Source organism: Cebus imitator, unplaced genomic scaffold (assembly GCF_001604975.1).
Source record: "Cebus imitator isolate Cc_AM_T3 unplaced genomic scaffold, Cebus_imitator-1.0 Scaffold369, whole genome shotgun sequence".
NCBI classification, from domain to species: domain Eukaryota; kingdom Metazoa; phylum Chordata; class Mammalia; order Primates; family Cebidae; genus Cebus; species Cebus imitator.
The window spans coordinates 985,135-1,004,132 of NW_016107684.1; the positions used below are offsets into that span (position 1 = coordinate 985,135).

At 34.3% G+C, this 18,998-nt stretch overlaps 1 protein-coding gene across 1 annotated transcript in view; it reads right to left on the reverse strand.

The window, feature by feature from the left end:
* Positions 1-18,998, reverse strand: part of CCDC178 (coiled-coil domain containing 178) — a 477,354-nt gene that overhangs the window by 17,810 nt on the left and 440,546 nt on the right. The window contains exon 21 of the mRNA XM_017507137.2: positions 18,693-18,827. Within this exon, the coding sequence (XP_017362626.1) occupies positions 18,693-18,827 (135 nt within the window). The remainder of the gene's footprint in view (positions 1-18,692; positions 18,828-18,998) is intronic.

Below are 18,998 nucleotides of genomic sequence, written 5' to 3' on the forward strand. Positions count from 1 at the left end.
TTTTGCATCCAAAATGGTGTGATGTTAACATAGCAGCAGAAGGTGGGATCAATTATGGAAAATGAAACTACCTTGTTCAAAACAGTGTGGGTATTTGTGTCAGGGAAAGTGTAGGTCGGGGCAAATGATGAGAAATTTGAACATACTGAAATACACGTTGTTAATATTGGGGAGCCTTACCTTCATCATGAACTGATTTTAGCCTGTTTACTTAATGCTTCAAATCAATTTTTAACAACATTAGGAGATTATAATATTGGATGTCAAATTGTAGGTTTTGTAAGAAATACGCCCAACAGAGTAAATCACGATATAGGAGAATGCTGTACATTTTATAATTTTCTACTACACAGTCAAGTTTTCATTCTGGTAGGCCATTTGATTCTCTGCAGGTGGCTATGCCTGCCTCTGGAGAGAGAACCCTGAGTCACAACTACACAAATGAAATGCGATTGTTTTTGTGGGTAGTATCATATGATTTGGAGCAAGTCTTTAGGTCTAATATAAAGATCCTTCAAATAAATCATCCAGCTAAGCTTCTGTGGCCCAAAACTCCTAATTTAAAAATGTTGATAAATGAAGTACCTCTTTAGTTAATAAATGAAGTATCTCTTTAGTTATCCTTTGTCAGCAACATTCATTTTAATGGAAAGTGAGTTTACAGGGTTACATGATTGAACTACTGAGCCAAGTCAGTGTTGGCAAATGATGGGCTAAATTATTGATGTTACACACTAATGAATTCTGATGAGAAATAAAACACAGACATTACGTTTGAAGTGGTTCATAATTATTTTTGTACTTTAAAAGCAATTTTATTCTTTTTCCAAATCATACTGGTTCTGTAAAACAAAAACATAGTTAGTGATTATACTAAAATTATTGAGTTTGTGGCAAAAAATGCTCTTGCAAGTTTTCATTTCTGTGAAGATAATGTTATTCACACTAGCTTTCTGATTTCCTTATATACTTCTGGGAAAAGATAATTAAATTAAATGTCTAAATTTTAAAACTAGTCTCTTTAAATAAGATAATCTGCTTTGTAACCATCATTAGCATTCCAATAGATGTGTTTATAAGCTATGATATGTCTATCAACACATTTACTGGAGCTGTGTTGTAATACCATAATTAATTCAAGTAATGCCAAGTACAGAGGGACTACCAGCAGGTCTGTTTTGGTAGAGAGCTTATCTTCAAATGTGTGGCAGGAATACAGTGTGTACTACAAAGAGATAGATGTTTGAAAAAGTCAGGGCCTGATGGCAATAACTGAAGCAGGTTCAAATCCTGCTAAGGCACATAGAGGTCTATACATTCTGTAATGTAATGGCAATGTCCTTTGATATTTCCTAACTTAACTCTCCCAACGTAAGACTTTAATTCTGTGAGCCCACTGCCTTCCTTTTTGGCTAAGGGTTGATTTACTGGGGAGTCACTCAAACAAGGGCTCAATCTGAAGCAACCCAGGGTGATTTTTAACTAAGAGGGATTGTTCACTAAGAGGGATTAAGGGTGGAACTCACAGTTACCGAGATGTTATTCCACAGATTCGTCACTTTCTGGTCATAAGTCTCTGGACTCCTACCTCAGCTATCTACAGCTCAGTTACCAAATCCCCCAGATGTGTTAACAAGTTCTCCCGTCCTAACCGAGGGGTGTGTTACAATTAGTAAGTCAGATATTAATGAAACCGAAGCCTGTTAAGTGAATGTAAAGTAAATTTATGTTTTTTATTTGCCTGGATTCTAGTTCGTTTTGTCGAGATCATAAGCACTTGTTTGGAAAATATTCCCTTTACCAACTGAGGGATCTCCAGGGGAAAGGAATGAGGAGTTTTCACGTCAAGGTTTGGTCATGTTAGATGATTTTCCCCTATTGATAATATGTCCAGTTTCTTACATGAATGAAAATCCAAAGGTTAAGCCTCCTATGTTTAAGAGCCTGTAAGACTCTGATGGAATGAGGCAGGATATATAGTGGATTGTACTTTAGTTCTCATTTGGTGTACACTTTCTATGAAGCAAAATAAAAATTGAGTCTGGCTTCTTTTAACTCTATAACATGCCATTCCCACATTGTTTTACTGAATCCCTTTCCCTGTTTTCATAATTTTCTCTTGGTCTATGGTCTATAATAGACTTGGCACCATTTATGGTAACAAGGCTGCTTCAAGTTTTCATCTTTTTTGAGTTTTCTTTTAAACATATATCCTAATTTTTTTCTCTTGTTACAACTGCACTGTTCATTGTTTTACAGACTTGATACTTTTGGATGAAAAATCACGTGTCTGAGTTAATCTCACATCAAAGCAGCATCATTATATAATGATGATGCTAAGTTGTATGAAAAATACCTACTGGATATGCTCCATTAGTCACTAATTTTCAAACTAAAAGTTCTGTCTTTGAAAAACTCCTCTCCCCCACAACATTGACATGGCTCTTCCACTTGAAAAATGTACTGCTGGCATCAAGTGAATTAAAAAACATAAAAATACTGGAGTCTTTTGCTGTTGCTAAGTCTAAGAAAAAAATCAGAACACATAAAATTTATGTCTTCCTAATTAAAATGATCAGAAATAAGCTTATTTTATTTTAAAATCAAAGGAAGGAATACATTTTTGCTTAATATGTCATTTAACAGAATAAAAAGAGTAGATAATTTATTTTATGAACTTTAATATTGACAAATGTTTTATTAATCTCCTAAAGCTACATCGCATTGATACATCGTGAAATAAATGTACTTTCATCTTAGATATCAATACACTAATTGTGTTTCTCTTTTGTTTATCTTTAAAGGGAAGGAAAATAGGTGACCCCAGGCTACACTTGCTACCCACAGGACTCATGGATGTTATCAGGATCTTCCAGATATTTTGAGAGGTGAGAGAGTCAGAAAACTGGTATCATAACAAATGAATAAAAAATAAAGAATTTGAGAACAAATGATTAGAAACAGAGTGATGGAAACAATTTTAAGGTGAAACAGAAAATTAAAGACTAGATGGGGAAGGAAAAAGGAGCTCTTAAACACACTCAGACGGAGATTTTGACAACGGTCAATATTTGAAAAAAACAAAGTAGATTTGGTTAATCAACAGTCAAGAAAAACTTAATGTATTCATTTATTCAACTTTCTTGTGAGGATACCCCTAGGTGCTAGTCTAGGTTCTATATGCTAAATGCTAAATTAGGTGCTAATTAGGCAATAAAGATAATCCCTAAATTGGACTCACAGAAATCTGGTCTTGATCACATCTCTGACCTCATTTTGTACTCTTCTCTACCACAGCCCTATGCTTCACCCATACAGGCCTTCTAATTCTACCCCAAAAATTGATTCAGCCTCATGCCCCTTTAATTGTCAGCTTCATAACCTGGGATTAATCTTGTATGAACTTTCTAATTCTGTTCAAAATATTTCCTAATTTTCTTTATAATTAATTTTTGACCCATAATATATTTACAAGTGTATAATTTAATTTTCAAATTTTTTTATTATTAATTTACACTAATTCCATGTTGCCAGAACACTTATTTTTTACTATTTCAACCATTTTACATTTATTAAGACTTGCTTTATGACCCAGCATATGGTCTATATTTGGAATTACATATATGTTACATAGGTACTTTAAAATAATGCATATAGAGCTATTTGGGATGAACTGTTCTTTAAATAACAATTAGGTCAAGTTGGTTGATAGTGTTGTTCAACTCTTCCATAACCTTATTGGGTTTCTGTCTTTATGTTCTATTAACTACTTAGAGAGGAGTATGAAATCTCAAACTATAATTATACATTATTGTATTTCTACTTTAATTTTTCTCAATATTTGCTTTACATATTTTGAAATTTTATTAGATATATACATATTTAGGGTTGTTTATATGCCCTTGATATATTCATTCAGTCTTTTGATGAAATGTCTCTATTCCTGATAATATTTCTAGTTGAGAAATTTATCTGATATTAATATAGACTCACCAGTCACATTGAGCTTGGTGTTGCGTGGTACTTTTGCATTCTTAAAACTTTCAACTTATCAGTCTTTTTTTTTTTTTTTTTTTTTTTTAAAGTGTGTCATTTACACACAATTTAAGTTGAGTCTTGCATGCTGTCTAATGCAGCCGTTCCCAACCTTTATGACACAAGGGCCCGGTTTCATGGAAGACAATTTTTCCACATGAAACTGTTCCACCTCATATCATCAGGCATTAGATTCTCATAAGGAGCAGGCAACCTAGATCCCTTGCATGTGTAATAGGGTTCACGCTCCTATGAGAATCTAATGCCACCATTGATCTGACAGAGGCCAGGCTCTTTGTAACGCTTGCTCCTGGCTGCTTACCTCCTACTGTGCAGTCCCCTTCCTAATAGGCCACAGACTGGTCCCTGTCTGCAGCCTGGGGGTTGAGGATCCTTGATCTAATGTAATATATGTTTTTTAATGGGGGATTTTAATCAAGTTATATCTGACATAATTTTTGATGTGCTTGGATTTAGGTCTATTGTTATTTTTTCCCATTTTTTTCTATTTACTTTTTATTTCTGTTTTTCCTTTACTGCCTTTTCATAGGGTTAATAAAATAATTTTTAGTATTCTATATTAATCCTATCATCGATCCTATCATTGGCTTTTTTGTGATATCTCTTTTCATTTTTAAAGGAGAGTTATAATATACATTTTCACTTAGTCTCCATGAGTCAATATCATAATCAATTTATGTTAAAGACTTGCACCACAAAATTCTGTTTATTCTCCCATCTTTTATGCTATTACTCTTATTTATTTTGCATTTACATATGTTGTAATTTTTTTTTTTTTGACACCCATGCTAGAGTGCAGTAGCATGACCTCGGCTCACTGCAACCTCTACCTACCGGGTTCAAGCAATTCCCCTGCCTCAGCCTCCCATGTAGCTGGGTCTAGAGGTGCACACTGGGGTTTCACCTTGTTGGCCAGGACAGTCTCAATCTCTTGCCCTCATAATCCACCCGCCTCAATCTCTCAAAGTGCTGGGATTACAGGCGTGAGTCACCTTGCCCAGCTTATGTGTTATAAATCTTACACTACAATGTTGTAATTTTTAAAATCTGAATTCAATTGTCTTTTTAGTAAATGAAGACAATACAAAGAGATGGAACAGGGAATGGTCCATCACATTTGCCAGTATATTTCTCATACCTGTTCTTCTTCCTTCCTTTCTGTAGATACAAGTTTTCTTCTTGTCATTTCCTTCAAGCTGAAATACTTCTCTTAGCATTTACTGTAATTCAGCTCTACTGCTGAAAAATTATCTCCACTTTCATGTAGATAAAATATCTTTGTTTTGCCTTTAATTTTGAAGATATTTTTGCTGGGTAGAGAATTCTGGGCTGATTGCTTTTGTATTTGTTTTATTCTTTCAGCAGTTTAGAGATATTATTTAATATCTTCTATTCTCCATTTTTTTCTGATAAGATGTTAGACAGAATTTTTTATTTCTTTTTCTCCAGCTAGTTTTAAGGTGATCTTTTTATCTTTAATTTTCAGGAGTTTACTATAATTTACCTGGTATGCTTTTTTATGTGTGCTCCTTTAAGAGGGTCTTTGAGTTAATTAGATCTATGATTCAGGTTTTTCACCAAAATGACTATATTATTATTACTTTTTTAAATTTTACTTTAGGTTCTGGGGTACTTGTGCAGGTCATGCAGGGTTGTTGCATAGGTGCATACATAACCAGGTAGTTTGCTGCCTCTATTCCCCTTTCATCTATATCTGGCATTTCTCCCCATGTTATCCCTTCCCACCCTCCCCACACCCCTTCTGTCCCTCCCTAACCCCCCCAGCTGTCCCCAGTATGTGATGCTCCTCTCTCTGAGTCCATGTGTTATCATTGCTCAACACCCGCCTATGAGTGAGAATATATGGTGTTTGGTTTTCTGTTCTTGTATCAGTTTGCTGAGAATGATGGTTTCCAGATTCATCCAAGTCCCTACAAAGGACACGAGCTCATCGGTTTTTATGGATGTGTAGTATTCCATGGTGTGTATGTGAATGGCCATATTATTTTTCTATTTTTTTATGGTTTTAGTGCACTCACCATTGGTAGACAAGAAATCAAGTTACATTAACACTATACAATGAAGTACGTAAGAAGTGCATGCTGATATTTTATCACCTGGTTTGGTAACTGAGTGGTCCAGAATGATTTACTATTTAGTGCATTTCTGAAATACCAACCCTAAATTAGCCTGATATTTGTGGACTTGTTAAAGACCTTAGTTTATCTCTTGTTTCACACTGACTTCCTCCAACATAGTCTAATCTCAGTAACAAACACACAGAGAATTGCCATGGTATAGTGGTTAAGAGCAGGTGCCTCACAGCCAAATTGCCTGAGTTTATATCCTGAGGATGAGCATGGAGGACACAGTCTGACACATAGCAATGGCTAGATAAGTGCTACATTAGATAAGAAGAAACAAAACAAGAATGCCTATTCCATATCCCAGGAACCTTTTCCTAAGTCCCTCATACTTATCTGCTTTAAGCCGCTTCCCTTTCTTCATCTCACAATGTTTCCACTCTTCCCTTTATTCAGCTGTTCATTCTTGTGTTAAGTCCCACTCTTACAAAAATATTCCCCTGAATTCAGGCGTAAGTAATTCTTCCCACTTCTTGACCAATTGTAAAGTTTACTGTCTGCACCTGGTAATATTTAATCATGTAATTATTATTCCTCAATATTTTCTCCCTCTTCATTTCATCTCTGATGCTCCCTGTTTTGCATTTTTATGCTCTACTAATATGAAATTGTTAGCCATTTCCCCTTTACACAATACTGTTTTTATTCTTATATATCTTCGTTCCCTGTTTATATACCCCCTTGACTACCTTTTGTTGATGTACCCTCACTTTGCAAGATGTAGTTTATGAGTTCTCTCCTTCAGGAAACTGGCCTTCCATTCTCAGGTTGAGCTAAATGCTCTTCTTCCTGCCCTCATTTGTATTTACACAATATAGTGTGTCTACCTCCTCTGTGAGATTGAAGCTCTTTAAAGACAGAGAATATGTCTTCTACCTTTGTGTCTAGCAAAATGTCTTTCATATAGTAGGACCCCCCAAAATATGCCTTGAAATTAATTGATATTTTTCAACTTAGCAGCAAACTGCTTAATGTTAAAGAAATGTTGTATATTGTGTATATTATATTGGTAATCAATAAGTACAGAATACATTCAGTGTTTCAATATGTTATGGTAATTTATGTTTTACCTATATCAATGAAAATGGAATTGTAGAGGCATTTGACCATAGCAGAGTAATAAAATAATCACTCCTAAAGGTAGGGGTGTAGAACAGATTAGCTTATAAACTCAGGCATAATTTCTGACTCTAACTTTTGGCAAAAAGCACTTATTTCTTAGCTATAGTCAGCTCTGGATGAGGGTGGAATGCTTATTTACATCTAAAGGAAGATGTTTGGTTAAAAGAGACTCATTAATTTGGAGGTTTTAACTAAGCATTTGTTTTCTTTTTTGTTTATGTGTTTATGCATACATTAAAGGCTAAGGAGGAATCATTAAAGAATTGAAGTTGACCAAGCATTTATTTTATTACTTTATATGACTAGAGGTGTTGTGTGCCTATATGTAGGTTCTTGAATTCTATAGAGTTTGAAATGATAGAGTCACAAGTTTCTGAATGGGGAAATGATTGGGAAGCATGAACGTTTCCATGATTAATTAATTTTGGCAAAAGGTTGAATTTTCAGAATCATCTTGACACAGTATCAAGAGAAAAAAAGAGAAGAAAGTGAGCTAAGGTAGTCAGTTCTTTACTGTGCACAGGGCACACTGTACATACATCATCTTATCTAATTTGCACAGTGACCCTTGGATGGGTGCTGTTTATACCTGCTTCACAACCCAGATGATACAAACCAAGTCAGCAACCAACTCGTCAACCCATCTACTGCAAAACTCAGACTCTGATATTCAGAGATGTTAAGTGTATATTTTCAGTTCAGAAAATATCTCACAGAAAGAGAGATTTTTTTAAAAAGGTTACTCTCTGAACTGCTTATTTATGCAAGTATTAATGCAAAAACCACTGCTAAAATGTATTTCAGTACCTTTCCTGTCCTTTCATATGCTCTATTTTGTTTTTCTCCTTAGAATAGAGTGGGACTTTATTTTTAACTTGTTTGTTTACCGTTCTTTTTCTACAACTGGAAGGTAAGTTCCACAAGGGTAAGGATTTTTGTCTGTTTTGCTTGCTACTATATGCCCAGCACCTCAAACAGTGACTGGTACATAGGCTTACAGTAGTTATTTACCTAATAAATAAATTGTAAAACAAAATACATCAATACATGAGCAAAAATGAACAAAATTTCTTTCTCACCAATCTCTTCAGCCACACAGACCACAAATCCTACTTCTGTATGCTTTTCTTCCTTTAGTATTTCTTTGACATAATTTCTTGGCTTCTCAAAGTTCCTCCTGATTCTTTTTAAGCCCTGTTTAGCCTGACATATTTTAGATATATGTTTGTTCATTTATGTCTTCTTATATTGATGGAAATTTACATTGTCTTCAATGGGTATTTACATTGTCTTCGATTTTTCACCACCACAAGTGCTATAATATGAACCACCTTAGAACACACTTCTTGGTACACAAGTGAATGGGTATCTCTACTGTAAAATGTGACATTCTTCTATTAAGGAATATACAATTTAAAATTTTGAGGATAACATAGTCCTCAACAGAATATGGAAGTTTACTTTTCTTTACACTTTTATCACCACTAATTAATATCTTTAAAAAATGTGCAGGCATGATGACTGAAAACAAATTTTTTTTACATTATTAATGTTTTCTGTGTATACTTCTGATACTGAGTATTTTTTCATACATCATTTAACAGTGCTGCCTGAAACTTGAAATAGTTTTCTATTGAGTTATATTACTATTGATTTAAAGAAATACTTATTTTATATATAAAAATATATAAGATATATAATAAAATAGATTTTTAATTATATATTTTTCATGAAAATGTATTTATATTATGTAGTCAAGTTTATTTCCCTCAGTGTACCTTAGCACTATATAATATTTCTTATTAAAAAATAGATTTTAAAAATCTTTATAATGTATATAAATATACAAAATAGATATACAAAATAATCTATTCTGTATATTTTGGATATTTACTTTCATCTCAGATAGCTGGCAAGTGAATAGTCCACTCTCATCATATACAATTTGAAATCCTACTCTCACTATATTCTAAAGTCTAAGTATCTGTGGGACTTGTCATGGATTCCCTGTTCCAGTGAGCAGCCTCATGCCTGCTGTCTGTTTTGTAAAAGAAATTTTATCGGAACACAGCTGCATCCATTTATATACTACTGTCTATGGCTGCTCTCCTGTTATAGGCAGAGTTGAATGGTTGCAACAGAGACTGTATGGCCTGGAAAACCAAAATTATTTATTATATGATCCTTTAAATAAATTGTGTACCAACTATTCTGTTTTACAGATCTTTCTATCCATTCTTGCATTAATGTTGTTCTGCGTAAGTTTAAATAATGTAGCTTTTTGATATATTTTGCTACCCAGTGACATAAGTTCCCTCATCCCAACCTAACAACAATTTTTCTTTTTCAAAAATGTTAGAGTTATCCTTGTGGATTTTAATCTTCCAAATGCATTTCACCTTCTTGAGCTTCATGCACAAATTTTGTTTGAATTTTGAATATGATTGTATTGAATTTATGGATTTTAAAGAATTTTGAGATTTAAAAATTGACATATATATATATATATTATATATATATATAATATATATATATATTATATATATATATATAATATATATATATATTATATATATATATATATAATATATATATATATAATCTCGTCCATGAAAATGATGTTTACTTTTAGTAGCTTTCTCCAAAAAGATTGAGCTAAATTTTTGTTAATTATTGTTAAAAACTATAATTCAGGTTGCCATTTCAAATAACTGTCTTAATTGTAATGGTTTTTTCCTTGATTCTCTGGTTTGTCCATTTTCTAGATAGTATCTCTACCTTCTTTATCAAATTATCAAGTACATTTTATGAAGTTAAATTTGTGGTGAGCTATTTTGTAACTTTTATTAGAATAGGTATATTGTTATTGTTAGCAAATGTTTCTCAGCATTGATTAAAACTATGCAGTCTTTCTCAATCAGTGTTTGTATCAAATTACATTAACATATTTTTAAAAGTGAATCTCTTTGCAATTGAATCACAACTCACAGGTTTTTATATCTGATGCTCTTTTTTTCTTTTATTTCTAAAAATTTCAAGATGTACTAATATTTCCCATTGTGATTGCAGATTTGTCTAGTTTTCTTTGGATTTTAACCAGCTCTTACTTTATATATTATAAAGTTATGTTGTCATGTGCATTAAGTTTAGGATTAATATGGCTTAGACTATACTTTTTATTAACATAAAATATCCAAATTTGAGTGTTCTAATTATTTTTGCCTTGAATTCTCTCTTTTTTTAAAAATTAGAATTCTTTATTATTTTCTTTTCTAGGATCTTTATTCAGTTTCTTTTTGCTTGAAGTGCATTTCTTCTAAATAACATGAATTTTGCTTTTATGACCAATCTGCATATCTGTAACTTTAAACTGTGCAGTGAAACCATTTCCAGTTATTAGGATCACTAATGTATTTGGCCTTATTTTGCACATTTTATGGCTCTTCCTGTACTCCTTGCATTTTGAAATATCTATTTTTTTATGGTACTTTTTTTCTCTAGTATTTTGAAAGTGACAAATTCTTTTTGTTTTGTTTTGTTTTTAAATTTTATTTGAATGGAATCATATAGAATGATCTTTTTACATTGGGCTAATTGAATTGTGTTTGTAATTTTCACACATTTTCATTTTTTTTCAATGTTTTGGTTGATCCATTATAATGGTACCTATTTCTATTTGTGGGGTACAATTTGACATTTCAATACATGTATACATTAAATAATCAGGATAGCACATTCATCTACTTATACACTTATCATTTCTTCATGACAACACTCAAAATCCTCTTTTAGCTATTTTGAAATGTACATTATTATTAACTATTTACCCTATTGTGCAATCGATCAGAACTTATTCCTCCTATCTAATCCTAACTTTGTTCCTGTTGACCAATCTCTTTCATCCTCCTCTTCTGTAGCCTCTCCCCATTCTCTGATAATCACTGTTCTACTTTCTACATCTATGAGATAATTTTTTTTTTTTTTTTGAGACTGAGTTTTGCTCTTGTTACCCAGGCTGGAGTGCAATGGCGCGATCTCGGCTCACCGCAACCTCTGCCTCCTGGGTTCAGGCAATTCTCCTGCCTCAACCTCCCGAGTAGCTGGGATTACAGGCACGCGCCACCATGCCCAGCTAATGTTTTGTATTTTTAGTAGAGACGGGGCTTCACCTTGATGACCAGGATGGTCTCAATCTCTTGACCTCGTGATCCACCCGCCTCGGCTTCCCACAGTGCTGGGTTTACAGGCTTGAGCCACCGCGCCCGGCCGAGATAATTTTTTTAAGATTCCACATGTGAATGAGATCATGTGGTATTTCACTTTCTGTGTATGACTTATTTTACTTAACATAATAATGTCCTCCAGGTTCACTCATGTTGTCTCAAATGACATCATTTCATTCTTTTTTTTTATGGCTGTATGGTATTCCACTGTGTAGGTATACTACATTTTCTTTATTCATTCATTTGTTGATGGGCATTTGGATTGATTTCAAGTCTTGCCTATTGTGAATAGTGCTGCAATAAACTTGGGAATGGGAATGTGGCAGATGCCTCTTTGACACAGTGGTTTCATTTCCTGTGGCTATATAACCCGTAGTGGGATTGCTAAATCATGTGGTGGTTCTATTTTTAATTTTTTGAGAAACGTCCATACTTTTCCCATAATGGCTGTACTAATTTACATTTGAAAAATTCAATTTTAGATTTATGGTATATATTCTTAAGCTATTGGCAACTATAACTAAATATTTTTTCTATTACTATCTAGAGTGAACCAGTAATATCTAGCAGTTTAATGTTATTCCTCAAGCATAATATCTCTAAATGTATATGTATTAAAAGTCGAAATGCATGTTTTCATAAATTCTTTTGTATTTCAAAAGATCACAGAGAATCATAGATTTTCTTTTATATCATACCACTAAGTGATTTTAGATTCGTTGTGTGTTTTATTCTGACTTTCTTTCATTTTAACAATTCTTTCCCAGAAATAGTATTTGTATGGGTATGTGTATGTGTATGTGTATGTGTATGTATGTGTATGTGTATGTGTATGTGTGCGTTAAATGATTAAACCTATGCTATCAGAATTCCTGACAAAGCACCCAGTGAATACTTTTGTTTATTAACTTACAGAGCTATAGACACTTAGACGTAGAAAGAATCTTTGTAGTTAACACATTTAATCTTACTAAATCATTCACTAATTCAACAAAATTATTATTCTTAAGTTTCAAGAACTGCAGTTGGTGCCAGGGTGATGAAGATGAACAAATAAGACATGCTTTCTGAGTTGAGAAGACTCACATACTAGTGGGTGAGAAGGCACAGACACACATACAGATATTTGCACAAAGAGGTCATGGGAACCTAGCGGGGGGAGCACATCACTGAGGAGGTGCCCTCTAGGTTGATCTGAGTCCATTTGCTTCCCCTCAATCACTGCAGTAATATCTTCCCTAATGCACCTGGCCTGTTTAACCTCTGAACACCAGCAACGCATGCTTGGGCAGGAATACTTGCTACAAAATTTATTCCTATTGACCCTAAACCCAGTATCCAACCTCTCCCATGATTTGTTCCCAGTGTTGGCTTCTAGAGCTCAACAAACTATATACCAAACCTCACTTGCAGTTCTTCAGGTGTTTGTCCTTCCAAAGCCTTTTCCTTTTATGTTTAAATATTCCAAAATTTTCATATTTCTTCCTCTCTTTAATCTTTCTTATATTGCTGCTCTCTAGGGTATAATATGATCTTTAAACTAAGCTTCCCAAACTTGTATAAAATAGACAGATATACTCAATTTAAGAAAAAGTGCAGTTTATCTTATGGGACTTATCTCCCTCCAGACAAAAATGCCTCTGCTTACTCAGTCTAAGACAAAATTCACATGCTGTAGCTTCGTCACTCTCATTTAAATGATTTGCTAATGTTCAGTCCTTTTTCCAAATAAGATGTCAAGAAAGGTAATAGCACAGGATTAAATAAATTAAAAATAAAAAATAATGGGAGGAAAAAGAAAATGATAATGGTACTTCATACGAACTCTGACATGAAGTTAGGACCTCATATCACTGTCAGAGTCAAGAAGTTGTCTGTTATTACTAGGGCTAGGACAGGCCTTCAGTTCCAAGTTTATAGTAGCTCACTTTGACTCATATTAAAATTGTGGTCAACTGAAATCCCTAAATCTTTTTCATATAAAGGGCATAAAAGTCAAATACACCAATTCTTTGTTCCAGCTATAGCTCATCTTACTGGTTTCTGCTTGATCATGTAATTCAAAAGCTTATCTGGCCCACCTGGTTTTCTGCCAACTGTAGATCTGCCAATCATGCCTTGGCGTGGCCCTGTAAGGAATTGTTCCAAAACCAAGGATAAAACAAAATTTCTTTTTTCTGTTTAACTGATTTTTGAATTGCTCTTCCTCAATATTGGTTATATACAATTTACTTTTTGAAACCTTCATCAAATGGTTTTCTCATTGAATAGTTCATTAAAATCTTATGGCATCATTTTAATACCACTTTCAAAATATGAAACATTATTTAGACCCCTCTGACATTGGCACTTAAAGGAATCATGATACTAAGTCAAGGAAAATGAAAACTGATATCATCTTGTCTGTTAAGCAATTTTTAGTCATGTTGGATCATGTTGTATACATTGATACCTGCAGATTCAGCCCACAAATATATTAATTCACATGTTTTCCTTTAAAAAAATTGGACATAATAAAGCCAGGCGCAGTGGCTCACGCCTATAATCCAAGCACTTTGGGAGGTTGAGGTGGGTGGATCATGAGGGCAGAAGTTAGAGACCAGCCTGGCCAACATAGTGAAACCCCATCTCTACTAAAAATCCAAAAATTAACCAGGTGTAGTGGTGGGCACCTGTAGGCCCAGCTACTTGGGAGGGCTGAAGCAGAAGAATCGCTTGACCCTGGGAGGCAGAGGTTGCAGTGAGCCAAGATTGTGCCACTGCACTCCAGCCTAGGTGACAAAACTAGACTCCGTCTCAAAAAAAAAAAAAAAAAAAAATGTATGTAATAATTGGAAACAAGATCGACATAGGGTACTATGAAGCCCCCTAGTGGCCTTACTACTGTACACCCTAAAATACAACTTTGGGAGAATGGAAAGGATTTCACTGGTAGTATAAAGGCCTGAAGGAACTTAGAATCTTCCAGGACGGAAGACAAGCAACATGTAGGAGGGGTTAGCCGCTAAAAGTACAATTGTGCTTTGTGGGTATGCTCAGGGTACAGGAGGAACTCAAGTTAGGCATAATTTAATTCATCTTGTACAGAAAGGTGGGAGAAGGACTCAATCATTTTGTAGAGGAAGTGATTGAATTGGGTCATATGTTTTTATTTATTTATCTATATTTTATTTATTTTTATTTTACTTTAAGTTCCAGGATACATGTGAAAAATGTTCAGGTTTGTTACATAAGTATACAGGTACCATGGTGGTTTGCTGCACCTATCAACCCATCATCTAGGTTTTAAGGTCTGCATGCATTAGATATTTGTCCTAATGCTCTCCCTCCCCTTGCTCCTCACCCCAATACAGGTCCTGATGTGTGTTGTTCCCCTTCCTGCATCCATGTGTTCTCATTTTTCAACTCCCACTTATGAGTGAGAACATGTGGTGTTTGGTTTTCTGTTCCTGTGTTAGTTTGCTGAGAATGATGGTTTCCAGCTTCATCCATGTCCCTGCAAAGGACATGATCTCATTCTTTTTTATGGCTGCATACATTTTCTTTATCATCTATCACTGATGGGCATTTGGGTTGGTTCCAAGTCTTTGCTATTGTAAATAGTGCTGCAAGAAACATACGTGTGCATGTGTTTTATAGTTGAATAAAACTATATATACCCAGTAATGGGACTGGGTATATACCCAGTAATGGGATTGCTGGGTCAAATGGTATTTCTGGTTCTAGATCCTTGAGGAATCTCTACACTGTCATCCACAATGGTTGAACTAATTTACAATCCTGCTAGCAGTGTAAAAGTGTTCCTATTTCTCCACAGCCTTGCCAGCATTTATTGTTTTCTGACTTTTTAATAATCACCATTCTGACTGGCATGAGATGGCATCTCATTGTGGTTTGGATTTGCATTTATCTAATGATCAGTGATGATGAACTTTTTTTTAAATATGTTTGTTGGCCATATAAATGTCATCTTTTGAGAAGTGTCTGTTCATATTCTTTGCCCAGTTTTTGATGGGGTTGTTTTTTTCTTGTAAATTTAAGTTCCTTGTAGAGTCTGTATATTAGACCTTTGTCCCATGGGTAGATAGCGAATTTTTTTTCTCATTCTGCAGGTTGCCTATTCACTCTGATGCTAGTTTCTTCTGCTGTGTAGAAGCTCTTTAGTTTAATTAGATCCCATTTGTCAGTTTTGGCTTTTGTTGAAATTGCCTTTGGTGTTTTAGTCATGAAGTCTTTGCCTATGTCTATGTTCTAGATGGTATTGCCTAGGTTTTCTCCTAGGGTTTCTATGGTTTTGGGTTTTACATTTAAGTCTTCAATCCATCTTGAGTTAATTTTCATATAAGCTATAAGGAAGGGGTGCATTCAGTTTTCCACATATGGCGAGCCAGTTTTCCCAGCACCATTTATTAAATAGGGAATCATTTCCCCATTGCTTGTTTTTCTGAGGTTTGTTGAAGATCAGATGCTTGTAGAAGTGTGATGTTGTTACTGAGGTCTCTGTTCTGTTCTATTGGCCTATATATCCGTTTTGGTACCAGTACAATGCTGTTTTGGTTACTGCAGCCTTGTAGTATAGTTTGAAGTCAGGTAGCATGATGCCTCCCGCTTTCTGTTTTTTTGTTTAGGATTGTCTTGGCTTACAGGCTCTTTTTTAGTTTCATATGGAATTTAAAGTAGTTTTTTTCTAATTCTGCAGAGAAAGTCAATAGTAGCTTGATGGTCAGGTGTTTTTAAACAGGCAAGATAAAAATGAGTATTGCAGAAGCAGGGAAGAGTATGAGCACAAAAGAGGAAGAATGAGTTTCGCAGCAAGTTTCTTAATTAGTAAAAATTTTGGAGTGGCTGAAACAAACTAAAGAACTGAAGCAGAGAGAAGATGAAGCTGAGAAAATAAGCAGGAGCTGGGTCATGACGGTTTTTGTGTACGATGCTGAAGGTTGCGGACTTAATTTTTTTCCCCAGAGGATTGCATATTTCCACTATTTTGCGGCAAGATTCTGAAAATTGTATTTTCACATTTTTGTTAAAAGTCAAAATTGAAATATTCTAAATGGAAGGCATCTCCAATAGAGAAGAAAATAAGGCACTAATTTATGCTGCTCACATTCCCCAAATACAATCCAGCCTTGCACTGTGTTTCTAGATGCTGAGTAGTTGGGTTTCCCTACCTATGCTATCCTATCCCTTTATTTCCACTGTTATGTAACACTAGTACAAATAAGTAATTTAAAATCAAGTTTGGTAAACAATATGTTGAAGAAATTCTCATAAAGATTAAAACAAGCATTATTGAAGGATATGAATTAGAGAGTCACTTTAGTGATATTCAAATGATTTCTAATGATATTTTTAGTATTTGAAAATACATAATGATTCAGTTAGAATTTATCATTTGTAGAGTTTTAAGAACATTTGGACAAAAATATAGATTTTTCTAAGATACTAATTAGAGCATGCATATTACCTTTAAATATTTAAAAGAGGTTCACAGGTTCTAGCCACCCTATAATGTGTTACATGCTAACATGCTTAAAGAAAACAAGATGCTCCTTACTTCTAAAATAATGCAACTGTAGTTTGTACTCAAGTTTGTACATAAATTTATATTGCATCTACATGTGTTAAACACTGCCTTTCAAAATCTTGCTTTGTCTTCTATTATTTTAATTTTTTTGTTATAACCAATTGTCAATACAACCTATATATAAAGTACATGCGTGCACACACACACACACACACACACACACACTCCTCAGAAGAAAATACCAAACAGTAGAAAACAGCAAAAATGAAATTTGAAATAGCTTCATAGCTTTTCAAGTGCTTTGCAAAATCTTCTTTACTTGATTTAAAAGCACTATGAAGTGCATGTATAATAAAAATGTTTAGAAAAAGATTTGGTTTAGAGTTCAGCATTCATTTCATATGTTGAACATTACTGAAAAGTATAATTTTAAAGTGCAAGTGCCATTGTTTTTGTTTTTCATAGAACAGGCATTTGAGTTTTTGTTACTTAATAGAACAAGGTAGTATGCATTTGTCTTTGGGAGGTCATGTTTTATGCATCTAGTAACATTTGATACGGTAAAACATTAATTTTTAAAAAGTTTAAGTAATATTTAAGAATTGTCTTTGGCAGGGCATGGTGGCTCATGCCTGCAATCCTAGCACTTTGGGAGGCTGAGGTGGTTGGATCACGAGGTCAAGAGATCAAGACCATCCTGGCCAACATAATGAAACCCTGTCTCTACTAAAAATACAAAAATTAGCTGGTGATGGTGGTGCATGCCTTGTAGTCCCAGCTACCTGGGAGGCTGAGGCAGGAGAGTCACTTGAACTAGGAAGGTGGAAGTTGCAGTGAGCTGAGATTGCACCACTGTACTCCATCCTGCAGTCTGGTAACTGAGCAAGACTCCGTCTCAAAAAAAAAAAAAAAAAAAAAAAAAAAAAAAAAAAAAAAAAAAAAAAAAAAAAAAAAAAAAAAAAAAAAAAAAGAATTGTCCTCACATAGGTAATATGGGTTTCTAAAATATATCATTCTTAAAATGAAACAGCAGATCTGCTAAATTTTTTTTACTGAAACAAGGAGTAAAATCTCACATGCATCTAGAACCACAGCTACTTTCTAGTCTCAAATTGCTTGTGTTTCAAATAAAGTCATTTCCAAATCTGCTTAGGAGGATGAGACACTTGCAAAATAGAAAAGGAAATACAACAGTTAAACCAAGTAAACATAAGAGGGTTATTTTCAGTGACGTGGATTTTGGACAAAAGCAGCACAAGGTATCTTGGGTCAACATCATTTAAACAGCTGGATGGCATCTGCAAAGCCTGAAGATTTGTAAAAAAAAAAAACAAAACAAACAAACAAAAAAAAAAACACATTTTTTTGTACCAAATGCATTTATAAAACTCTGTTCTGAGGTTTGTGAGAAATAAGTCCAATCTCCCTTTTCCCCCAAAGTATGCATGGTATATGTGCTAACTTACTGAATTCATCCTTCATGCAATTCCAGTTTATTAAAGAGGTTAAAAATTTATAAAACTCTGATGGGATATGGTTTTAATGCTTCATCACACTACCCATCATTTGATTTTCAATCTAGATCAGAATGATCTTTCTGACTTCCCTGCAATCACCTACCTGCACAGCTAATATTTTCTGAATACTCTCTTGAGAGTCTGTCTGGAAGTTGGCCAGCCTCATCTGGCTGAAGAGGACCACCAGTTTGAAGTGCTCCTGCCACAGCCTGTGCATCCTTCTCTGCAGCTGACAGAGCTAAAGAGAAGAGGGAGGGGAGAAAACACAAGTCAGAGGAGGAGAGGAAATTAATGGCAGTGTTCAAGAAGAATGATGGAGGGAAATATAGAAAGCAGTCAATAGCCCATTCTGCACTGTACGGATCTGACAGGAATTTCACAGTCTCTTGATTTTTCAGCCCACTCATGT